Source organism: Neolamprologus brichardi, chromosome 20 (assembly GCF_056152115.1).
Source record: "Neolamprologus brichardi isolate AB-2024 chromosome 20, ASM5615211v1, whole genome shotgun sequence".
Taxonomy (NCBI): Eukaryota; Metazoa; Chordata; class Actinopteri; order Cichliformes; family Cichlidae; genus Neolamprologus; species Neolamprologus brichardi.
Window position 1 is genome coordinate 14,747,373 of NC_142123.1, and position 26,506 is coordinate 14,773,878.

A 26,506-nucleotide genomic window follows, 5' to 3' on the forward strand; every position below is an offset into this window, starting at 1 on the left:
TTTTGTACAACATACAAATGCATACAAGTTCTTAGCCTCATCTTCCATTGAATTTTCTATCTTGATTACTTAGAGACAAATGTTTGAAGGAGAGAAAAAAATTAAAATCACAGCTCTGTGTGTTATTAACCCAAAACATGGTTAACCATTGTTAATGAGGAACAGAAATAGAGACGAAACTAAAAGATAAGTGTGAGATTTGATTCCTGAGTGACATTTTTTCATAATAATACATTTTCCCAAGTTGTGACATTTCTTTCAGCACTCATTATGTATTAGACACTGGATGGTCTCAGCCATGATGCTATTTTAGTGCTATTACAGATATATTATCAAGTGCATCATTGGATGCTACAGAGTTAGAACCATGTGTAGGTCACATCGAGGTGTGCATGTGGAGGGAGAACTGAAGAACAGCTTCATCAGAATCAAAATCAGAAATGGTTTTATTGCCAAATGTTAAGCAGATTTACAACATTAGGAAATTACTGCGGTACACTTAAATAAAAATTAAAAGTACTAAACAGATTGAATGCAAGTGATGATCAGTGCAAAGAAAATTGAACAGGTGCAGAGAACACAATACAGGAGCAATGCAGGCGTATGAAAGTTTGTCAGAAAAAACTGACAAAGGAAAACTGAAATAACCTCAGTGTACTGAACAGTCAGCAGGGTACAAAATGTCTGATGTGAAGTGTGTATTAAATAATAAAAATTTCCGAGCCATGAGAGGAATAATGCACGCATTTGCAGCAGTCTGTGACTGAAGTCAGCTACAAAGCAGATATAAACAGACGTTCTCCACACTTTCTGTACAAAACTCCAACTCCTTCTCCACTGCCACTCCTCTCGTAGTCCGTAATCAGGTTCCAGAAGAAATTTACACACAAAAAGCTCCGGTTAACAGGATAGTCACAACACTCACAGATTCAGACTCAGATTCGCAGGTTTGACTGATGCTGATCGCTCAACGATCCAGCGAAGACTAGTGCAGATCAGCGACCGGTGTGGAGATGAGAGCAGGTGTGTGGGCCAGCAGCGGGAGCCTGTAATGAGCATCGCTGCGGCGAAAGAGAGAGAGCGAGAGGGGGAGAGGAAGGAGGGAGAGAGCAAAAAACAAAAACAAATATGTTGCCTAATAGAGAGTCAACCAGCGAGGCACAGGGACCATGACAAGGCCCAAATAATGATCCGAGCTCTTATATCCGAAATGAGGTAGTGAAAGCATGTGGCAGAAGAGTTTTGAAAACAGTTGTCAAGGAGACTGAGGATGCTACTTATTGTGCAGCCATCTGGAGGAGTCCAGAAGTGAATAGAGCCGTAAAGAGCAGCCATGCAAGTGAGCCGTGGTATGTATAGTTTTCTTCCCTAGCAGGTGACCAGCTTAAGTTTAGAAGCGAGTCTTGTGAGGAAGAAATCAAAGACATTATTTCAGCCAACAGTCACAGGAAATTCAACACTACACTATAATAATCTGGAAAGGCGAGGAAGCATTAGCCGATCTTAAATACTGCAAGACTGATGAAGTGAATTGAAAGCAGGAGGGTGAAGCCCAGCCCAGTACTCCATGTGAGATGAAAAGAGAAAGAAAAGAGTAAAAAAGATTTCAGGCCAACAGGCTCCATCGGGGCATATAGTTAATATCAAGGACTATCTTTGCAGCTATTACATTTATTTATGTCTTATCAGCTAAAAAAAACTACAACAATGTGAGAAGCAAAGAAGAAAACATTGGATGAAAAAGAGAAAAAGTAAAAAAAAAAAAACTTTACTAAAGGATCAACAGAATAGAGAACAAATCCAGTATAGATATAGGTAGAATATAGTTACATGCAAAGGCAGAATGCATAAATGATGGTAAAAGGAACAAATACAAATACATCAAATGTTGCTGAACTTTGGAACAATTACTGTCTTGCAGTCTTTCACACAGTGTTGTGAATTGTGGTCTGAGACCCGTCATAGAAATTGTCCTCTCTCAGATCAAATCCAGCAGAGAGAAGTACACCTTTTAAACTCCTTAATTATAGGTACACCTTTTAAATGACTCGATAATGCAAATATCTAATCAGCCAATCATATTGCAGCAGTGCATTTAGACATGTAGATGTGGTCAAGCTGACCTGCTGAAGCTCAAAACGATCATCAGAACAGGGAAGGTGATGTAAGTGACTTTAATTGTATTTTTTAGAAACTGCTCATCTACTGGGATTTTCCCGTACAAACATCTATGGAGTTTATAGAGATGTTTACTTAAATAACCACTTGTTGCTGCCAAGGTGTGCAGAAGAGCGTCTCTGAGCATTCAACATATCATGCACTGAAGCAGGGTGGCTTCAGGAGCAGAAGACCATGCTCCTGTTAATTCCCACTGATACACCTAAAGTGAACAACAGAAGAAAAAAATTGATCTTATCTCTCTTATCTCAATTTCTGCTGCAACATATGGATGGTGGGGTCAGAAGCTGATGTTAATAATGGGAAGAAATGGATCCATTCTGTCTCTGCCAGATAGTCTTGTTCTAGTTGTGGCTGGAGTATTCTCTAGTCTAGTTATTGTTCAGTGTATTTTCCTTTTTTAATTTTTTTTTAAATACTTATTTACTGTGTATTAATGTTTTCTTGGACTTCTGTATCCCATAATTTGGACTTTGCATCCATGTGTTCAGCATTTTACTCGTCTTGGCTGTAACTGTTACACATGGGCTATTATTAAAAAACCAAAACAAAAATTTGATTTTACAATGTTCCTGAAATAATTTGTAGAGGTGTCCCTCATGAATTTGAATATAATTCAATATTGCTATTTTAACAGTGCAATTACATACAAGCTGCGTTTGCTGGATCAACAGCTCTGTCATATTGTGTTGTTTAGTCTTTTGTCATCAGTCTTATTCAGTATCAGTATTCTGTACTGACTCCCACATATATGTTACTCCACCTGCTTTATTCCATCAGCATGCATGATTCTATTTACCCAAACAATTCAGACTGAAGAAAAGTAATCTAACTTATCATTTAGTCATAGGCACAAATATCTCAGTTGGGAAAAACTACAGTGACCTGCTTCTCCATTCAGAGATCTGATCAATATTAAAATATATAAAACTCTCAGTCAACCCCAATGATGCATTCAACCTCAAAAATGAATATTACAGAGAAGACAGAGTTTTGTCCTTCACATAATCATTATAAAGTTGTTAGTTTTCAGAAATATTACTGAATTACATTTTTTTCTTTTAACTGATAAGTTTATTCTTAATTTTTTTATTGTGACAAAAGTTTAAAAGTAACATCAAAAGGTTGGTACAAACAGAACAGGAATCTAGGACAGGAGAAAAGGATGGAGTATTAACACAAACGCAATCAATCTGGAATAAATGATAGTGGGGCAGACAATCAAAGGGGGGACATAGACTAAAACTAAACTGTATTTTTATTTTATTGGTAGTCATATTTCTAAGTACACCATATCCTTTCAGTTTTTCTCTTTTTTAGAGCCTAGTTTTTATTTGAGTATTATATGAGAATTATAACCCTTCTACAGATGTTACAATTTACAATAAACAGCAGATTCTAAGTATTTACACTGTAATTATGACAGATATCCATTGTTTATGCACAACAGTTTCCCACCCCCTTACTTCCTGTAAAAACAGCCCAAGGATCAGTGATATTACATAAATATAAAAAATACACCTGTAAAACTAAAAAGCTTCCACAGAAAAACGTTCACTTATTTTTAAGGCAGAGCAAAATGCATTAATCTACTTGATGCCTCCCATCATGTGGATCCAGAAGTTGGCCTGCACAGTCCAGCCTAGCTTCTCACACTCAGAGATCTGTTGGAGAAAGTGCTCCCTGGCATCTGCCTCATTCTGCTCCTCCTGGAGTGCCACCCGCAAGTAGCGCATATCCTCTGCAGCGCTCAGCTCTGGGATGCCCGTGAGCAGCATGAGGGAGAAAAGAGTCACCAACAGACGAGAGTGGGAGCGCAGGGAGAGGTATGCTTCTGTGCAGGTGTCCTAATGTGGGTGTTGGAGGCAAGAAAAGATAGAATAATAAAGAAAAGCAAAGATAAAACAATAAGGACAGCTGAAGTTGAGATTTTTTCTATAATTCTAAAAGTGGTATCCAAAATAAGAATCAGGCTGCTTTTAATTAGTGTGTGTGTGTACTTCTGGAATAAACTCAATTGGAATGAATCAAAAGTCTTAATAAGGTCAGCAAGGAGAAAAGCCTCTGCTTTTAAATCAGAACACTGCAGCCTGCCTGCAGTTTCATAAAGACTGCATGGACAAGCCAGAAGTCAGAATTATATTTTTGTACTGAGATGAGATCAAAACAGAGCTTCTTGGGTTCAATGAAAAGCATTCTGTTAAGAGAGAGGAACACACATCAGAATTTTGTCCCATTATTTAGGCCTATTTTGTTGGAGTTGGGCCACGAATGCATGCTTTCATCATTGAACAAAATTGAATGAAGTTTGAATTATACTAGGAAATTAGAATTTCTTGGCCCCATGGACTAAGGCCCGACCAGGCACTCCCACTCGGGCAGCCTCCCTGGGCCTGGCTCCAGGCCGGTCCCCGGTAACCCTATCCCGGGCAGGGTGAACCATTCCTTTGATGGTCTTCTCATAGAGGTCTTCTGAATCGCTCTTTGTCTGGTCCCTCACCCAGGACCAATTTGCCTAAATGCCCCCAGACAACATAGCCCTTGGGATCCCTGGGATACACAAACTCCTCCACCACAGTAAGGTAGCAATTCGCGGAGGGGGGCCTGCATGGCCAGCAATAAGACGGACTCGTTCCTAGGTGGTGATGGGCTCCACCAGGGCTGCTCTTTGTCACAGATTCTGTTTGTAATTTTTATGCATAGGATTTCTAGGTGGTCACCTCACCTTTCACCTAGGTGGTGTCAGAATCTCATCTCTGCTTTTTGCGGATGATGTGGTTCTGTGGGATTCATCAGGTGATGGCCTCCAGCTCGCTTTGGAATGGTTCATAAACTGAGTGTGAAGAGGTGGGAATGAGAATCAGCACCTCCAAATCTGAGGCCATGGTCCTAGCCGGAAAAGGGTGGAGTGCCCACTTCGGGTCAGGGACGAGTTCTTGCTCCAAGTAGAAGAGTGTAAGTATCTTCGGGTGTTGTTCACTAGTGACAGGAGAAGGGAGCGGGCGACCGACAGACAGATATATCACTGCTGCTGCAGTGATGCGGACGCTGCACTGGTCTGTTGTGTTGAAGATAGAGCTGAGTGTAAAAGCAAAGCTGTCAATTTACCGGTCGATCTATGTTCCTACCCTCACCTATGGTCACGAGCTGTGGGTAGTGACCGAAAGAACGAGATTGCGGATACAAGCGGCAGAAATGGGCTTCCTCCAAAGCATGGCTGTACTCTGCCTTAGGGATAGGGTGAGAAGTTTGGCCATCCGGGAGGGGCTCAGAGTAGAGCCGCTGCTCCTCCACATCGAAAGGAGCTAGTTGAGGTGGTTTGGGCATCTGACAATGATGCCTCCTGGGCACCTCCTGGGTGAGGTGTTCCGGGCATGCCCCACAAGGAGGAGGGCAGACCCAGGACCCTGGGAACGCCTTGGTGATCCCTTGGACAAGCTGGAGAAGGTGGCTGTGGAGAGGGAGGTCTGGGCTTCTCTGCTTGGGCTGCTGCCCCCGTGACTCGGCCCCGGAAGCAGAAGATGGATGGATGGAGGATTTCTCTGAACGTTTCCTTCTACGCTTACCTTGGACAGCTGTTTATGGCCAAAAGAACTAAGAGAACTAACGTCTTGATCCTGACTGCCACAGCGAATTACTAAGGTAAAAGGTTGAAATCCACCGAGAAGCTGACTATTTATGGGACCTGTTAAAACATTTTCATGCAAAGCTGGACAAATAATAAAGCCATCTTACCCTAAAACGCTGAAAGTAGAGGCTGTTGCGACCATCGACCCTGCCCATGACATACAGGAAGTCAGGTGTGAGGACGAAAGGTGCTCGCTCCCTTTTCACGCCAAGAAAGTACTTCCTGTTACCCAGGATGTGTCCGAAGTCAATGTGAAACAAGTTCCCTGAGAGGGAAGATTACTTCAGTTTTTTCTAATTATCAGTTAATTTGTTCATTTATGAATTCATTTTATCATGCAGCTTGTTTTAGAGGACAAAAAGCATCTGTCATATCATAAGATGATAATAACAAATCAGTAAATAACATGTGATAACAGTAGCCAATAAGGTGTTTTCAGTGATTTGTGCTGCTTACCGTCTTCTCTGATCATGATGTTGTCATTGTGTCGATCGCCTATACCCAGTACATATGTGGCCACACAGTAACCAGCACAGGAATTCACAAATCTATCCACGTTCTTGAAGTGCTACAGTCAAATAAAACCACAACAGTTTCATGTTTTAGTTGGGATTTTTTTCTTATTACTGAGGGAAACAACAGAAAGGACCTGCGATTGCTTTTGATTTACTCACAATTTCCTGTAGTGGACACTTGGACTTGAGCCACTCAAACAGAGCATTGTTTTTGAAGGCTCCAGTTGCTCCTCCTTGGCTCCTCTGGACCGCAGCGATCGTTGTTGCATTCCTCACAATCTCAATCATACCTGATGACAAGGACACTTTCATTTTGCGCTTCACCTTTAAACATGTGTTTTAAACTTCAAACAGAAACCTAATTCCAGGGGGGAAAAAACCCTCTCACAAAACACTGTTACAAAAAACACGACACTGTGCAGGTGTAGTGGTTGCATGTTGATCCTCTGCCATGTGGGTGGGTGCTTTTTTCCCCTCCCACAGTCCAATAAGCAGGCATGTTACATAATTTATTATAGTAAATTGGTCATAGGTTAAATTGGTAAATTGATAAAATACTATACAGAAAACCCCATAACAACATGTATAAATACAAATTTGGGGCAATAGCTGTGGTTGTGAAAAGTCTTATAAAAATGTCCTAGGCCCTGCCTTTCGTAAACACTTTCATGATGAATTTATGGGCTCAGTCACTTATTTCAGGTCAAATATAATAAAAGAACGAGTCCAATTTGAACATTCTAAGGTTTAGATTGTTCTCTGTTCGGTTTACAGATCAGAGATGGATCCACTCCCCTCTCATTTTAAATGGAGAAAAGGTGGAATCTGTCTCCACCTTCAGGTTTCTGGCACCCACATCTCCACTGATCTCACCTAGACCAACAACACCAACACCCTGGTAAAGAAGGCTCAGCAGTGGCTGCACTTCCTCCGTGTCCTAAAGAAGAATAACCTGGACCAGAAGCTGCTGCTGGCCTTCTACCGCTCCACAGTGGAGAGCGTGCTCTCCTGCTGCCTGGGTGTTTGTTACGCAGGGGACACTATTGAGAACAGGAAGGCTGTGCAGAGGGTAATTAACACCGCCCAAAAAATCATTACCTGCCTTCTGCCACTCCAGGAGACCATCACCAGATCCTCCCATCTTAGGAAAACTAGGGGCATCACAGGTGACCCCTTGCACCCCGCCCACCACTAGTTTAACCCGCTGCCCTCTGGTTGGGGCCTCAGGTCAATCAGGTCCCACACCTCCAGACTCACCTACAACTGTCCAATGTGTAATTTTCTCTTTTTTTGTAAATATTTCTCTATATGTCTCCTGTTTGCTATTTATTTCAACCTCCTACTGTTGCCAAAGTGCTTGCTCATAGGGGTTAATATGATTGTTGGGTTTTTCTCTGTATGTATTATTGTAGGGTCTACCTTACAATATAAAGCGCCTTGAGGCACCCGTTGTTGTGATTTGGTGCTGTATAAATAAAATTGAATTGAATTTGACTATTTATATACACAGTGACAATAAAGGGGTATTCTGTTCTCTTCTGGTTATTTTTCTGACCATTTTTTTTACTGCTTACATTTTTAAACAAATGTCTGTACTTTCTGCTCCTTACATTTTCAGAACAGGCTTGTTACTTTAGGTTCAGCGGCATCATTTATAGCGTTTATATTCAGGGGTTAAGTGAGACGGAACAAGTGCCGGTGTCTTTATGTTGTAGTCAGCATCTAGCTAATAGCAATGGTGCATAAAGGGAGAACTGTTTCTACAACACATAAAGATTTTACAATGTTTCTATCAGCTCAACAAACGTACAAACAGTTTGTTGCTTCATCTACTGCATTTCCAGGAAGAGAAAACATTGAGCTAACTTCACTCATGGAAAAAAGATGTAAGCTGTAAGAACTGCTCAGTGACAAATGATAAACTGCAAATTTAATGCTTACTTGCGATGTCATAATTTTAGTCACATATTGGATTTGTATGTGATGTGTTTTGATAATTTATGTATTTTAATTTTGTGAAACGTCCTGCAAAACAAACTAAGCATAGCAAATTTGTGTTACTGAAATGTTGCATGAAAATTCTGGGTAGTTTTGCTCAGGATAAACAGGTTACCTTGTATTAATGTGGTGAATTGACAGTAAAGTACTGTGTTGGACTGAAACACAGTGGCTGTGGTGGTCAGCCGCTGTGGATCTTGGGTTACATCAAGTGTAGCAGACATTCATTTACAAATGAACTGACGGTGCTTAGATTCAGTCACTGAATTCAGTCTTTATACAGTGTAAAATCTAATTAGTTCTAAATATTTCTCAGTTGCCTTAAGTAAAGCTTACGTAAGATGACTAATTTGGGCAACGTATTCATTATGAGTAACCTCAGAGCTGTGATCTGCATGTCCGCTGATCCCAGCTTGTCCACTAAGAAAATCTACTGGAGCTGACATTAGAAATCATTGTGGGCTGTCAGTATTTTCCCCACGCTGAGCCACTACAACAGATCAGCCCCCATTTATTTTTTTTCTCTTTCACTGCTTGTGTCCTAAATAACAGATTGAGATGATGATGAAGAAGCAGATTTAGATTTGAATAACATTTTTAACTTCATGTACTAATATTATTTTTGTATTACAATAATATAGCAGATACATTTCAGAGCCTGTACTCTTTCACTTTTACTTGAGTAAAGGCGTTAAATCAGTAATTCAGCTTTCACTGGAGTATTTTTTAACACCAATATCTGTACTTCTACTTAAGTACAGAATGTGTGTTCTTTTGCTGACTCTGTAAACAAGCTATTACTTGATTAGTAAATTATATTAGTATAACTTCAACAACCACTACTAAAAAGAGCCATCCAGTACCAACTGTGGACACTATTAAAGCACACTGATGCTGATACCTATGTTGTGTCCAGTGGAGATGCAGCCATATGGAACAAGATTGAGGTCCAGGGATTTCTCCTTCCAGATGGAGTCCATCAGCACCAGTGCCTAAACAGAAATATGCAAACGTTCATGTGTCTTTTCAACCTGATGTAAAACTACGATAGACTTGAGTTTTTTTAGCAGAAAAGTAAAGTTGTGTCACGTCCGGTGTGGCAGACGTGTGGAGTTTGTAGAAAGGACCCAAAAGGCGGCAGGTCTGGTGCAGGTGAGTATTTATTTACAGGAGTGGGTACAAACAGCAATGGTGGGTGAACATGAAACTGGAAAACCTAAACTGGGCAGAGCTAAGAAAACAAACCTGAACGAAGATGCAGGGAGGTCCGGGGAAATACATACGGAGAGACGCAGGGAGACCAAGGGGAAACAACACAGACAAACCAGCAACGACTAAGACAGAAGACACGACTTAAAAACACAGGGAGATTACACACAGGTGGGGACACACGTGATTAACGTGACGAGACTAGGGAGGCGAACTGAAAACACTCACATAAGACGCAGACCTTCACAATAAAACAGGAACTTACACATGCAAGGACACAGACTAAGAAACGCGGACTTGATACAGGAACACACGGGCAGAACAGAGTAAACACTAAACAGAGGAAGAACAGAACCAACAATCACACTAATGGAAAACACAAAACGCTGGGTCAAAAGGACCCAGGACCATGACAAGTTGTGTATTTTGGGCATACCAAACCTGTTAAGTATATAACCTAGGAGCAACGCAAAAAATGAAAAACTGAACTGGTCCAAGAATTGAGCCCTGAGGGACAAATAAAGGAGCAGCGCAGAAAAAGATACGTAGTTATTTATATGAATTTTAAATATAAGGGTTGGTCAGATAAGTATGAAGTACCGTATGATGTAAGTATGAAGTACTGTATATTCACCTTTTTCCAAGCATGTAGGAAATATATTCACACACAAAAAAAATCAGTATTCTTATTTGAGGAAGAGAATTCAAGTAATCAAAGTAACAAAAGATCTGTCTGACCTGAATGACCAGCATGTCCTGTCTGAGGTCATCCCCCTCTTTGAAGATTATTCCAACAGGTGTGGCGGAGGTAGGCGATGGCATGGGAGAGAACTCCAGCCACAGAGGCTTCTTCTTTGAGGCCATTACTTTGCATTTATCGAGCTACATCACAGAGAAGTAAAGCAAACCGTTTGTGTGAGATATTTTTCTTCACCACAGCCTTTTTAATTTAATCAACAACAACAACAACAACAACAAAAGATACTGTGGTGTACTTATTGTAATCAGGAAAAACAGAATAAGTAACAAATTTATGTTGAAGAAAAGTTCAAGTAAGTAATTATACTTGAATTATATGAAGCAGACAGAAAATGTGATGCAAAAAACAAAAACAGGCCAAGGAGGAATTCACAGTGGTCTACTATAATGATTGTACTGTACAAATTGATAACATTTCCTCAACTATGTACAAAACTACAAGCCTGACCAAGTAATGTGCACATCTATCTGTCTCCAGTTCTTAACCTGAAACATCATCACAAAGAGGTTGCCCTTTTGATGAAAAGGTCAACCTCTTGCATTGTTTATAAATAATGCATATAGTAAACTTAGAATATAAGACTAAACCACACACAAAATGCTCAAATGCAATATATAAAAATATACCCAACATTTTTTTTATTCACCACACTTTCACAAAACCCTAAAGCTCAATGTACAAATAGAGACAGAAAGCCAGCAAAGCTTACCAGGATCCTTCCACATTTAATGCGAGGGTCAAAGGGCAGCAAGAATTCATTTGGTAGGTTACTGTCTCTAAGAAGTTCCTGAAGCCGGAAGGGAGCTACAACAAGATCAACAGATATATTTAAGTGAAGTGGTTTAACAGTGACACAACAGCTGCTTTTGGGGATTAGAGTCCTTGGCTTCTGAAAAGTTGCTATAAAAACATCTAATGCATTTCAAGGATGTCTTTCCTAGCCTGGGTAGGGATAGAGCTTCTGTTATTCATTGGCTGATGAACATCAGGTGTGCAGCACTACTTCATGTACATACAGGAACCCAGCCATACTTAGCCATACACAGATGGGATTTCTTCATGTATATTAAAAGGGAACTCAACACGAGGCCAGCTGGAAGAAGCTTTTCCAAAGTACATTCAAAGTTACATGCAAAGCTTTGCTAACCTTCTACAGCTGGTAGATAAATAATAATGTAGTAACTTGGAAACAATAACATGCAAGAACATAAAAAAAAATAACCATAATTAACAAGAAGGACTCAGAGAGGGCCTCTGCCAAGGCAGCTCACTCTCTGGGCTGTGTTTAGTATGAAGGGATTTACTTTTAATGAATTTCATTTTTTTTTAAAATGTACCTACATGACATTGGCAGAGCCAGAGAGGAGTTGTATTGTGTTTACAGACAGAATGACGTGGGTGCACCTAAACGCTAGCACAAACATAAATTCATTGGCAGAGGTAAAATAGAGTTTAATAGGTCATCTTATAAATGGCCTTTCCAAAGTGAAATGCTTTTGTCACGCAAGAACATAACAAGGAAAGTATTTCAGCTTGCAGAGGCTCAAGGACTTTTACTGAGAAGCCCGTGGAGCTTACATTTAAAACCTGAATTATGAGAGTATTTTATAACAGAACATAAAGGAAAGTATAATAGCTCCATTTTAAATTTCTATCTTAAAAAATGAATTCTCCAAAGAAATGTTCTTTGTTGTTTTCCAAAGTAATTCGGATTCAAGGATGAGTGGCTGTTTTTTGATTAAAAAACACAAACAAACAAACACAAAACAGGTAAATCTGCATCCTTGCTGCCTTTAATTAATTTGAATATTTTTTATGGCTCTTTATATTAACTCTATTTTAAGCTCTTTAAAATGCATTTTCACTCTTTTAGGAATTGATCAAGTTTTGTTAATGTTAAAATGTGTTAGGTGAGAGATGGCATGACAAAAATGGCCTGCAGAGTGAAGTTCCTAGATGAAAAGGAACATACAGGCTCGTTCAGTTTTGCCAGAAAACATCTTGATGATCCCCAAAACATGTTATGTACCTGTTTTGCTGCCTCGTGACCTGAAAGACTTGCTGTGGTAAATGAAAACTGAATTCTGCTGTCTACTAAACATTCTGAAACAAAAACAAGCTGAAGTGCACTTGGCTCTGCAGCAGGAAAATGATCCAAAACACACCAGTAGGTCCACCTCTGAATGGCTTAAGAGAAACAAAATGAAGACTTTGGAGTGGCCTAGTCAAAGTCCTGACCTGAATCTGATAGAGATGCTGGACCATGATAAAACATTCAGTAAAAACCTGTGAATTAAAACTAAATTAAATACTTTTAGCTTTTTAAAAATAAAATTTTGATATATTAATTAAGAAAAAATGATGCTCCCTACTTGTAGAATCAAGGTTGGTCTTGTCAGGGTACAGGTTTTTAATGATGACAGCAACCCCCTGCAGGGCCTCCACCGCCTGGACCTGCTGGGTGAAGCTGTCGAGCATGGCCTGACCACAGCCCAGTAGGTAGGCCTCCAGAATCACAGCCATGCGCTGTCGGAAATACGGGCACCCTGCTACCTCACTGCGAACGTACCAGAAGAAGAAGTGTCCGATTCTTTTGCTCTGCAGTGAAAGATGTAAGTGAGTCAGACAGCGTGAAACAGAGCTGGTCGCAGTCGACATCTTACTGGTGTAAAAACATTCATTAATGTTCCAGCAGACTGAAACCTTTATTAAACTCACCTGAAAAAAGAAAAACTTTTAAATGAAAGGTATTATTTTTATTCACACAAAAACCTGATCTTTTGATGACTATTGTGAATGAAAATACAAAAATAGATAAATAAAAAGAAAGAAAGAAAATCAGATCCATGATTAAGCTTGTCACAAGCTTTTTATAAGCTGTGAGCCAATCATAATTGGGAGCTACTTTAGTGCTTTTGTATAGTATAATTATAAAATCGGATTTGAGCACAAAACATCAGGATTCTTGTGCAGATTCTAGAGAGTCAAAAACTGTTTGTTATTGTGGACCAGCACACAAACATAGAACCTAACGGGGCTTTATATTATCTAAGTGGTACCATAATGCTTCAATTCTCAACAGGCTCAATTCTGCAGTTTGAATAAAGTTCCCCCAGGAAACATTTCCTTGATTTTCATTGATACGCAGAGACAACCAAAAAGGTGAGATGATGGTGGTGGACAGAAGTGTGGAATTTCCAGGGTTAAAGTCTGCAAAGTCATAGTTGCAGATGCTGACTAAGAAAAAACTTCAGAGTTTCTGAAACATTGAAATTAACACAAATACATCCTCATGACATCAGCATAGAATAAGAGGTCATCTGACAGGATCCAAAAATCACCATTGATTAATGGTTAACACCATTGATTAACATGTTTCCGGCCCAGAGAGGTTGATGACGCGAGCTTCTCTTTAAAAAAAGGTGCGCCCGACACCTCTCTCTCTCTCTCCTTAAATGACTGTAGCACAATTTCTTCCTGTTGCCTGTTGCTCTTCTATAATGACCATTATTTTTGCTGTGAATACCGCCTCGTACTCTGGAGTGCATTCCCACAGAGCGTGAATTGATTTTTCTGGCATCACTGAGCAATGAAAAATATGACATGCTGATGTGTACAGAATAGAGCTGATTCCATTCTGATTCACAAGGTCCTGACTCAATTCGACTTTGACTCAGTCAGAAATATTATAATTATGATCATTTATCTTGGATATGTACTGTTCAAATAACCCTTTAAACTTTGTAAATTAAATATATTAATTTCCAAATTAACAACAGATCCTAAAGCATTTACAATATTGCAACTTTTATTCAACTTTTACTTTTTCCACAGTATTTCACCTCCATTTTGCACGCCTTGCATATGGCTTTACTTTTGTCCAGCTCTTCACTGTCTTCACAGTTCTTGAATCCAAATACAGCTGCCGAACATCTGCCTTTAGGCTTGTGGCACCAGGCCACTTAACTCTTGCATGGCTTTCTCTTGTCAACCTCTTGCAAGTCTCATACACGGCAAAATACATTTCTATTTGAAAAATGTCATTTAAGGATTTAAGGAATCAATATCAGATTATTTAAAATTAATTTAAATTGGAAGTTGATTTTTTTAAACCCATCCCTAGTACAGAAATATCTAGTAAGAAGGTGTGTGTGTGTGTGTGTGTGTGTGTGTGTGTGTGTGTGTGTGTGTGTGTGTGTGTGTGTGTGTGTGTGTGTGTGTGTGTAAGAGAGTACATTTTTTAGCCTTAGCTCATTCTGGGTATTTTTCTATAGTCTTTGTTACTGTTACTATGACAACATGTGGCTGTAACTTGGAACCAGGGATGTGATGCTGCGATTGCTACAGTGCCGTCTATGAATTGTATTTGTTAGCCCACCCACTCTCACCATCAGCTACCACTGCAAGTGATTATTTAGTTTCTTTAAGTAGGCTTTGTTTTGTCTCTTTTCATTAGAAAGAGACAAAAAATAATAATTTTGTCTAGCAAAACTATTCTGCGGACTACCTTGTACATGTCAGTACACTGCAGTCACAGTGGATGCTTCATGACTTACCCGCAGAGCTCTTTGGATGAGGTACCGAGCGAGGAAACTGTCATGGTAAGGTTCCACTTTTAGGATCTGTAAGAGTTAAAGGTGAAGGAAAAGGTCATTGTCAAACTTTAGTCATTTTAAGTGATTTTACAAATATCCTTAAATAGTGGGATGGGGGGGGGGGGGGGGGGGGGGGGTTAAAATGCTTAAATGTGTTCACATTCTACTGGATATATTTACACAGACTCTAAGAGAACATTTTGAAACAAGTCTGTGGCTTCAGGGAAATCATTTGCCAGTTTAGATTAGCAGTAATCATGATTTTTTTTATGTATTGTAATTGTAATAAAAAAAAGCAACGCATACAGTCCTGGTGTTCAATAGAATGGGGAGTGGAATAAAGACAGATTCACTTTGCAAACTAAACAGGTCGCTTATAGTAGTTTAATTATTTCATATGACGTTTTGCGCGTCAGGCAATATGAATGAATCTGTTTATCAATTTTCATATAAACACATACCTGCACAAGCTGAAGCAAATACTTCAGCACATCATCATTAGACAGACTCTCCAGTCTCTTCACTGCCAGTCTCCTGACAAACTCATCTGCAAAATCCATGCTTAGTAGCTCCAATGCCACTGTTACATCCAGTTCCTCAGGTTGCCAGTATCCCAGTAGCCAGTGGACATCTTCAACCGAATTGCGGTTCATCCAGTCAACATTACGCAAGTACTGGGGTAGACTAGAGGCATAACGGACACTCTCCTCCCGAAACCTTCTGAGGCATGGCTTTTTGGTGTTGATGGTTGTAGTTGGGGATTTGAGAGTTACATTGTCAGTCAGTGAGTTTGCTGGCAAAGAATATCTTTTGATAGGCAAGGGTGGGGGGACATGAGAATCGTGAGTCTCACGTTCTCTGGAGTTGGAACATTCAGAGTTGGTAACAGTATTTGGGACAACCACAGGAAAGCTGTAGCGGTCTAAAAGGAAGCTGATAGCCATGGAGTCAGCTATGTCTGGGTTAGTAGCAGTTGACAGCTTGTCTGCTTGGTAGGTGATGGCCTCATCATCCAGGCCAGGGTGTGACCACATGTGCAGTGTGTAGGGCCCCTGGCTCAGAACAGACCTGCAGGGATAGGTGGTGTCCCATGTTGAAACACCGTGTAAATAATAGTTAGTTTTACAGTACTGCAAGAAAAGTCTCGACGTTCTCTCAAATGAAGAGTATAAGAGCACAAACTGAGATGTCAGATGGCGTAATAATAAATACACATTTGTAATAAATAAAACATAAATTAATAAATGAATAATAAATAGAGATCTCAAAACCAATGTTGACACTAAGGTTGGCAACACATGCATACACACTAGTATATTCATATGTTACCCAAATGTTATCAACATTTTGTAGCTGTGTATAAAACCACGCACATGGACACACATGGATTTGTAGCAGTTGCAAAAGACTGGGTCCCTGCTTACAAACAACGTACTTCATGAACTGATTAGACTTGTAACTCTAGTCCAGATACTGTGAAAGGATGAAATTTGGCTAACTCAGAAATTTCACACCTGTTAAAATTCCATACTAACATCCTATTTAGCGCATTCAAATATTAAAGTTTCTTGTGTGCCTGAAATGTATCACGGCAAAACGTGTAATAAACACGCCGGTCCACCGTGTCATTTGATGCTCTGCCTCTCAATAGCAGGAAATGTACACGAATGCAGAAGTTGCAGTAAGCTTCGGTTACAGCAGAGGGCGATATTTTATTTCAAGCCAACAAAAAATAAATTAATAAAAGCATTTACACAGACATTACTAACACATTTACACGTAATACATATAAGCCACCTAGCTTAATTGGTTAATCATAGGTCACTAGCGACTTTATGGCTTTAAATATATTATCTCCCCCTGCTGGTACTGAAAAGCGTGAAATGGACACGGTGGACTGGCGTGCTTTGCCGTGATAGCGTGGTGTAGTACACCAAATGGAAAATAAGCATGTGCAAGAACTGGGCACTGAAATGGCATAAACATCCAACAATGCAACTTTTGTGTGTATTATCTTTGTGAAATGTTTGTCATTGTTACTCAGATTTGTGGTGTTACCATGGTATCATATTTTGGATATTATTGGTATACTTAATGAATAACTGGCTAACACTACAAACTAAGCATGACTTAACAGGAGAGCGGAGATTTTTAAATGACAGTTTTATAGCTAACTGCTTATGTATGTTTTTCCCTTATACTGTTAATAAAGATATTTTGCTTAAATAAAAACAAAAATCCGCACCTGTGATCTATGAGGAGTAGGTTGACAAAGTAGAGCACTTTTCCTCTCCCTTTCAGCAAGTCTATTGTTTTGTTGCTTGAAGGCGATGGCACTTTTGTTGCTGCAGACATGTCACCAGGACTTTCGTTAATAGTGAGACCCAGCTTAGCTCCACGTGGCAGATCCCTAAGGAGAACATCAAAGTCCAGCCACTCATTCCACAGCACTTCATCTGAAAAGGGCTTGGGAATGGAGGAAACTGAAGAGAGGACCTTGTTACCATGGAGAATGGATGCTTCAACATAAACAGACTGAGGACATTTGCTTGGAAGTTGTGGGATATCAAATCCAAGCAATTTGACTCTAAAATTTCTGTTGCAGTCCCACAAGGATATCATGAAGATGTCATCCAAATCCTTCCCTTTAAGGCTGAGATCATTGTGGGAACTGAACTGGCCACTAAAACCATCAACAAGTGGCCAGTCCACAAATTTGACAGCCTCCGAGGGAAGCTGCGACACGGGGACAACAAAGAGGTGAAGCTCTTGGTTGGTTTTCAGGCACTGTCGCACCCAGAGGAAATCGTTCAGGGCGTAGTCTCCAGATAAAAACTCCTCCCTGCCTGCAACTTTCAACACAAGATTGTCAGGCCCATCGTATTTAATCCCTCGGTCATTCATCACCCTTTCAAAAACTTTAAGAAGAAGTTCTGGTGTTGTGCTGAGGTCAGCCTTTATGCTGAAGCTGATCCTGCTCATGTAGTGGAAAGTGACAGGAAAGTCTCTGTTCCGCCATTCTTGTAGTTCTTCTGGTAAGGCAGTATGTGTTATCCAAGGCTCTGTGGCATACAACTTGTCATCCCGTTTCTTCAGCTCTTGTTTCCTAGCAGATGCCAGTTTCCGACGGGTGAAGGTGAGCTCACCAAGTCTATCAGATGCTTCTTTCTCCAGGTCATGTCCGATCAGATTAGTCAGGCACTGCTGTTGTTTCTCGTTCTCCTCTGGATCAACTGCCACAGGCGGTTTTACTATTATGTGTGCTGATAGGCAATGAGGGTCATTATGTGACCATGGAATGTCTAATGTCCTGATAACCTGACAGTCATCGTAGGCTTCATACCAGTCGCCACCCCTGGCATAGAGCAGGCTGTACTTCTCGGGGTCCAATATTGCAAAAGGGTCTGGGTGGCAGTTTTGCTCCTGTGCCTGAAGACATAGAGTCATATACATGAAAAAATAAATACATACAATTTTTGTTTACTGTAGTCTGAATATAGTGTTGTGCAAATGTCTTGATCCCCCATCATTTCATTATATTTTAGTCCAAAGAGCAAGAAGATGAGATGACACTTTACTGATTCCATGGCGGGGAAATTTGTGCGTTACCTCAAGCTGGGAGCTGAGTAACAAGCTGCCTACTGTGGCGGCATCTTGAAAAAAAATGCTTCCTTATAAATTTTTTTTGCCAGGGTTTCTGAAATTCTTGTAAAATCTTTCTTCGTTTTTAACAGTACTGTAAATGCTTAAGCATGAGGCACACGGACAGATATACTGTAAATAGCTGCTAGTGGGACTATGCAATACCATGTCATATGAGCATTAGGGCTGGGTATCATCACTGATTTCTAGAATCGATTCGATTCCAATTCACAAGGTCCTGAATCGATTGATTCGATTCGATTCAATTCGATTCGATTCATTCAATTCGATTCAATTTGATTCAATTCGATTTGAATCTGGGAAATTTTGCCTCAGACAGTCAGAAATATTATAATTCAGATCAGTACATTTACATATTTTTGTATCTATAAAAAGAAAGCTGACACACACAAGACTTTATCAAAGGTGTGAGCATCACAGCAGATGCCTTTGTGTAAAAGTAGCTGAAGATAAAACACAGAAGAACATGAAGGTGATTTTCCTGGCCTGGGATTTTATAAAAATATTCTGCAGTACATCAAAAACGAAAGAAAACCATTAATCAACACATGAACATTATCTCTGAAGTTACAGCAGTTTTATTAGAGACACGGCTAAGCGTTTTGCATTTTGCATAATTTTAAAAAGTTTAAATTTGTTCAGTATTGAAAGGCAGAAATTAGGTTTTCTTTTCGGAAGTAAGTAAAAGGAAAATAAAACATTGGCAACAGCGCTGTAAACAACGGTAGACTTGTGCGTAACAAGCAAGCAAATAATGCAGAAAACAGATTTCGGGGATAGACGGGGAAACTGTTCTTGAAGTACACTGAGAAAGAGAGCGAGAGCTGTGAAGTGTGATTTTATTGTGGTGGAAGCAAAACAGCAAAAGTAAGAGGGAGTCCTTGACGATGTTTATGTGAAGGTAGTTTGGATCTTCTTTTGCTGCTGGTTCAGTCAATATTGTTTGGAGAGAGATAAAACTAACAGCTTTAGAATCAGCACAAAAAGAGCATAAACACAAAGCGCGGACCCGCCGAAACATCAGAATCAGCGAGCTGTCGGCTTTGCCTGTCGGTGGCGCTGTCACTTGGTGTTCGCTCGCTCTGTGGTATAGTATCACTTCCTGTTCCTGCTCAAACACAGTGGTGTTTCTGAGTAGCTTATTTGCTTAGCAGTTTAATTAAACAACTTCTAAATACATTCTTTTTTCACAGTATAATCTTCACGTGCTTCATCCGAAGCACACTTTCTGTGTACTCACTACCTAATTTATAGCCAAAGTATTCACTCACTGTCTCTGTACTGTTTCGCTAGCTTAGCTCGTAGCCGACCCGTTAGCACCATGGCTACTTCACCTGTCCCTTCTGCACTTTCTTGCTCATTGTGTCAGATGTTTAGTTACTCCTCGGCCTCCTTTAGCGGTAATGATATCTGTAACAAATGTAGCATATTTGCAGCTCTGGAGGCCAGGATTACTGATCTGGAGACTCGGCTTCGCACCTTGCACTCACCCTTAGCTAGCCAGGCCCCTGTAGCTGGTGCAGCCGAAGATAGCGTAGGCCCCGCTAGCTGTTCCCCGGCAGACCCCAAGCAGCTGGGGAAAGGCTGGGTAACGGTGAGGAGGAAGCGTGGTCCTAAACAGAAGCCCCAGGTACACCACCAACCCGTTCATGTGTCTAACCGTTTTTCCCCACTCGGTGACACACCCGCTGGGGGTCAAACTCTGGTAATTGGTGATTCTGTTCTCAGACATGTGAAGCTAGAGACACCGGCAACCATAGTCAATTGTCTTCCAGGGGCCAGAGCAGGCGACATTGAAGGAAATTTAAAACTGCTGGCTAAGGGTAAACGTAAATTCAATAAAATCATAATTCACGTCGGCAGTAATGACACCCGGTTACGCCAATCGGAGGTCACTAAAATCAATATTGAATCGGTGTGCAACTTTGCCAAAACAATGTCGGACTCTGTAGTTTTCTCTGGTCCCCTCCCCAATCAGACCAGGAGTGACATGTTTAGCCGCATGTTCTCCTTAAATTGCTGGCTGTCTGAGTGGTGTCCCAGAAACGATGTGGGCTTCATAGATAATTGGCAAACCTTCTGGAGGAAACCTGGTCTTGTTAGGAGAGATGGCATCCATCCCACTTTGGATGGAGCAGCTCTCATTTCTAGAAATATGGACAAATTTATTAAACCCCTCAAAACATGACTATCCAGAGTTGGGACCAGGAAGCAGAGTTGCAGTCTTACACGCCTCTCTGCAGCTTCTCTCCTCCTGCTACCCCCCCAAAAACCCATCTCCATAGAGACTGTGTCTGCTTCCAAAAAGACAAAAAACAAACTAAAAACCAGCAACAAACAACTTAAACATTTACAAAGAAAGAACAATACAGTATCCACATCTGAACCAAAGAGTAAAACAGTGAAATGTGGATTATTAAATATTAGGTCTCTCTCTTCCAAGTCTCTGTTAGTACATGACTTAATAAATGATCAACAAATTGATTTACTCTGCCTTACAGAAACCTGGTTGCAGCAGGATGATTATGTTAGCTTAAATGAATCAACACCCCCGAGTCATTCTAACTACCAGAAATCTCGAAGCACAGGTCGAGGGGGCGGTGTGGCAGCAATTTTTCACACCAGTCTATTAATTAATGAAAGACCAAGACAGACTTTTAATTCATTTGAAAGCCTGATGCTTAACATTATCCACCCCAGCTGTGTAACTCAGAAACCAGTCTTACTTGTTATCATCTATCGTCCACCTGGGCCTTACACAGAGTTTCTGTCTGATTTCTCAGACTTTATATCTGATTTAGTTCTGAGCTCAGATAAAATAATTATTGTGGGTGATTTTAACATCCATGTAGATGCTAAAAATGACAGCCTCAACATGGCATTCAATCTGTTGTTAGACTCAATTGGTTTCTCTCAAAATGTAAAAGAACCCACCCACCACTTTAATCACACTCTAGATCTGGTTTTAACATATGGCATAGAAACTGAACATTTAACAGTGTTTCCTGAAAACCCTCTCCTGTCTGATCATTTCTTGATAACATTTACATTTACAATAATTGATTACGCAGCAGTGGAGAGTGGACTTTATCAAAGTAGATGTCTTTCTGAAAGCGCTGTAACTAAGTTTAAGAATATAATCCAGCCACTGTTATCATCGTCAATGCCCTGTACCAACACAGAGCAGAGCAGCTATCTGAACGCTACCCCAACAGAGGTCGATTATCTTGTTAATAATTTCACCTCCTCACTACGTACGACTCTGGATACTGTAGCTCCAGTGAAAACTAAGGTCTCTAATCAGAAGTACATGACCCCGTGGTATAATTCTCAAACACGTACCCTCAAGCAGACGACTCGTAATCTGGAGAGGAAATGGCGTGTCACAAATTTAGAGGATCATCATTTAGCCTGGAGAAATAGTTTGTTGCTTTATAAGAAAGCCCTCCGCAAAGCCAGAACAGCTTACTATTCGTCACTGATTGAAGAAAATAAGAACAACCCCAGGTTTCTCTTCAGCACTGTAGCCAGGCTGACAAAAAGCCAGAGCTCTTTTGAGCCAACCATCCCTTTAACGTTAACTAGTGATGACTTCATGAACTTCTTCACAAATAAAATTTTTATCATTAGAGAAAAAATTACCAATAATCATCCCACAGATGTAATATTATCTACAGCTACTTGTAGTTCCATTGATGTTAAGTTAGACTCTTTTTTTCCAATCGATCTTTCTGAGTTAACGTCAATAATTACTTCCTCCAAACCATCAACGTGTCTTTTAGACCCCATTCCTACAAAACTGCTCAAAGAAGTTCTGCCATTGATTAATTCTTCGATCTTATATATGATCAACCTATCTCTAATAATCGGCTATGTACCACAGGCCTTCAAGGTGGCTGCAGTTAAACCTTTACTCAAAAAGCCATCTCTAGACCCAGCAGTCTTAGCTAATTATAGGCCAATCTCCAACCTTCCTTTCATATCAAAAATCCTTGAAAGAGTAGTTGTCAAACAGCTAACAGATCATCTGCAGAGGAATGGTTTATTTGAAGAGTTTCAGTCAGGTTTCAGAGCTCATCACAGCACAGAAACAGCTTTAGTGAAGGTTACAAATGATCTTCTTATGGCCTCTGACAGTGGACTCATCTCTGTGCTTGTCCTTCTTGACCTTAGTGCAGCATTCGATACTGTTGACCATAATATTCTATTAGAGCGATTAGAACATGCTGTAGGTATTACAGGTATTGCACTGCAGTGGTTTGTATCATATCTATCTAATAGACTCCAATTTGTGCATGTAAATGGAGAGTCCTCTTCACACACTGAGGTTAATTATGGAGTTCCACAGGGTTCAGTGCTAGGACCAATTCTGTTTACATTATACATGCTTCCCCTAGGCAGCATCATTAGAAGACATAGCATACATTTTCACTGCTATGCAGATGACACCCAGCTCTATCTGTCCATGAAGCCAGATAACACACACCAATTAGTTAAACTGCAGGAATGTCTTAAAGACATAAAAACTTGGATGGCCACTAACTTTCTGCTTCTCAACTCAGATAAAACTGAGGTCATTGTACTCGGCGCTGAAAAGCTTAGAAATATGGTATCTAACCAGATTCTTACTCTGGATGGCATTACCTTGGCCTCCAGTAACACTGTGAGGAACCTTGGAGTCATTTTTGACCAGGATATGTCCTTCAACGCACATATTAAACAAATATGTAAGACTGCGTTCTTCCATTTGCGCAACATCTCTAAAATTAGAAATATCCTGTCTCAGAGTGACGCTGAAAAACTAGTTCATGCATTTATTACTTCCAGGCTGGACTACTGCAATTCATTATTATCAGGATGTCCAAAAAACTCACTGAAAAGCCTTCAGTTAATCCAAAATGCTGCAGCAAGAGTACTGACAGGGACTAGAAAGAGAGAGCATATTTCTCCTGTTTTGGCTTCCCTTCATTGGCTTCCTGTTAAATCCAGAATTGAATTCAAAATCCTGCTCCTCACATACAAGGTCTTAAATAATCAGGCCCCATCTTATCTTAATGACCTTGTAGTACCATATCACCCTATTAGAGCACTTCGCTCTCGCTCTGCAGGCCTACTTGTTGTTCCTAGAGTATTTAAAAGTAGAATGGGAGGGAGAGCCTTCAGTTTTCAGGCCCCTCTTCTGTGGAACCAGCTTCCAGTTTGGATTCGGGAGACAGACACTATCTCTACTTTTAAGATTAGGCTTAAAACTTTCCTTTTTGCTAAAGCATATAGTTAGGGCTGGACCAGGTGACCCTGAATCCTCCCTTAGTTATGCTGCAATAGATGTAGGCTGCCGGGGGATTCCCATGATGCATTGAGTTTTTCCTTTCCAGTCACCTTTCTCACTCACTATGTATTAACAGACCTCTCTGTATTGAATCGTATCTGTTATTAATCTCTGTCTCTCTTCCACAGCATGTCTTTATCCTGTCTTCCTTCTCTCACCCCAACCGGTCGCAGCAGATGGCCGCCCCTCCCTGAGCCTGGTTCTGCCGGAGGTTTCTTCCTGTTAAAAGGGAGTTTTTCCTTCCCACTGTCGCCAAAGTGCTTGCTCATAGGGGGTCATATGATTGTTGGGCTTTTCTCTGTATCTATGAAGCGCCTTGAGGCGACATTTGTTGTGATTTGGCGCTATATAAATAAAATTGAATTGAATTGAATTGAATTGAATTGAATTTCAGCCCCAACCATGTCCATGCCGTCGGGTGAGAAAGGCGACATTCCACTGATTCTGATCCGCATGTCTGCGCTTTTGTGTTTACTTCTTTGTGCAGAAGCTGTGTACCTACTCTCATTTACTGTTTTAAATGTTTGGTGGTTGTCAAAATGTTGTGACATTTCACCTGAGATTCTGGAATTTTGGGCAAAATACATTTATATAAAAAATCGATTCAGGATTTTAATCAATCGATATCACGTTATCCAAGCCAGAATCGATTTTAATTTTCCTTTTAGCTGAAAATACATAATATTTTAGAAGCCAGCTAAATCAGTTAATAGTTCCCATGTACGGTTTGACAATAAAGCAATGTAGAAACTTCTTTTAGCTGCTTCCTTTTTCACAGAGGGTGACTATGGCACAGAGCTACAGATATTTTATTTGGCAGATTTTTATATTTAATGTATTTCCTGATTCAACCACAAAGGTAAATGGACTGTTTCTTGTCTACTTGCGTGCTTTAGACAACTTGCCTGATTCACTTATAAACTTTTTAAAATGTTTTTTTCCTCCATAAGAGCTTTCTATCTAACATTCACACAAATTCAGTGGGTGCACCAGAGTGCAACTTGGATCCAGTCTCCTTGCCCGAGGATATTTGGCATGGAGACTGAAGCAGCCGAGTATTCAACCACCAACTTTAGCTGATGACCCACTCTGCAGCCACCCCAAACAAGGGATGGACTTGGTTATGGGCACATGTGTTATTGACTGTAATGAATTTGCTACATCCTTAATCATACTCTGCTTTATTGTTTATTGTACCCTCAGTGAGACCACAATGTGCTTCGTGCTGTACCAACAAACCAAAAGCTCAATGGGAAAATGTTTACTAAGGTGAGCATTAACCTCACATTTATTGACTTCTCTAAGTTTGAATTTATTTTGCGAACAGACCAGTCTGCACCGCACCCACCCCAGAGCACCAACTTCCATTATAAAGAAACTGGTTTTTAGGAACTGCGCTATCGATTTCACTTTATAGACCCAGAACTACATCCAACACAGTCTATGAGAATAAAAGGAAAACATCATTTGCATGACAGACCACTCAGTGCAGGTTTACATACCTCCATACAGATGCGTAGCCTCAATTGGTAGACACTACACTGTGCAGGGAGGGTGACTGATATCGGCTCGCAGCCCATGCTGATATCTTGATCCTCATCACCAGGCTTAAACTCACAAATAAACTTCAGGGTATTCTCAAAGCAGCCTTGGGTAGACAGTCTCCTTACACTGTGTATAGAGTGTGGACGGGTTGGCCGATTCACAGCAGCATCCATTGGGACTTTAAAGAGAGCCAAGCTTTAACAAAACTCTGATTTAAAAAGAAAAACTCATACAAAGGCTAGTGCTGATTAGTTTGGGTCCTCTGGTGGAGTGCACGCAACTCTGCTTATCTGACAATGTGACAGTGTGTGTTCCCTTTTTGTGACTGCTCGGAGACTTCCTCATTCTTTTGTGCTTCAGTTCTCAAACACCAGTGATGTTATTATTAACAGCAGAACATTTACTGACAATGTAACATAGGTAACTTCCTTATTCTCTTTTGTACTTCAGTAACAAATTATAATAGCTATTCTGACATTTTCACAACTAAGTATGGACAACATGCTACAGTAAACACTCCTGGACTAATACTGTTTAAGAGGGAAATGTCAACTTCTGCAATTTAATCACAAATTAAACAGGTCAAAACAGACAGTAATACAGTAATACACCAAACCTGTTTGGGTTGTTTGGCTTTCTGTTCTGTGTAGTCCAGAGGAATGTGTTGGTCTACTGGTTAAAATAGCTGAAAGGTGTCAGTCAGTATTTTTAAATGTTGTTTACTTTACTCTTACTCATATCATTTACTGAACTACACTCCATCAAACCATGCTATTGTTTTGTGTGCAGCACAGAGCAAATTCAAAGCCTTTGTAGATACAAATCAGTAAAAAAAAATGAAATTGGTAAGAGTTTCCTGAAAAGTGTCCGATAGTTGTTTGGTTATTATTGTTATTGTTGTGGAGGCTAATATTAAAAACTGAGAATAAGAATAGGATGAAGACATAGTACAGTATTTTTTTTCAGGAAAAATAATCACCTTAACAAAATGAAACTAAAAACAAGTTTCCAATAATTTATAGACACAGTTACAAGATCCTATTTCTGCCTGAAGGGCCAAAGTTTTCCCCTGCTTTTTATGTTAGC

At 40.2% G+C, this 26,506-nt stretch overlaps 1 protein-coding gene across 1 annotated transcript; it reads right to left on the reverse strand.

The window, feature by feature from the left end:
• Positions 1 to 3,337: 3,337 nt before the first annotated feature.
• Positions 3,338 to 25,670, reverse strand: si:rp71-17i16.5 (phosphatidylinositol 4,5-bisphosphate 3-kinase catalytic subunit gamma isoform). Its single transcript, XM_006804057.2, has 12 exons — positions 25,378 to 25,670; positions 17,129 to 18,312; positions 15,345 to 15,951; positions 14,845 to 14,910; positions 12,661 to 12,886; positions 10,998 to 11,092; positions 10,267 to 10,410; positions 9,221 to 9,311; positions 6,481 to 6,611; positions 6,263 to 6,374; positions 5,914 to 6,071; positions 3,338 to 4,025 (listed from the first exon to the last, which is right to left on the reverse strand). Exons 1-12 carry the CDS (start codon positions 25,591 to 25,593, stop codon positions 3,768 to 3,770), a joined length of 3,288 nt encoding a protein of 1,095 aa, XP_006804120.2. The 5' UTR covers positions 25,594 to 25,670; the 3' UTR covers positions 3,338 to 3,767.
• Between the last annotated feature and the right edge of the window lie 836 nt (positions 25,671 to 26,506).

Coding starts and splice junctions, on each gene's coding strand:
- si:rp71-17i16.5 (XM_006804057.2), bottom strand. CDS start 25,593: ATGGATGCTGCTGTGAATCGGCCAACCCGTCCACACTCTATACACAGT. Junction 14,911..15,344: donor ATTTGCTTCAGCTTGTGCAG/GTATGTGTTTAT, acceptor TAACTCTTACAG/ATCCTAAAAGTGGAACCTTA. Junction 6,612..9,220: donor CTCCACTGGACACAACATAG/GTATCAGCATCA, acceptor CCTTGTCATCAG/GTATGATTGAGATTGTGAGG.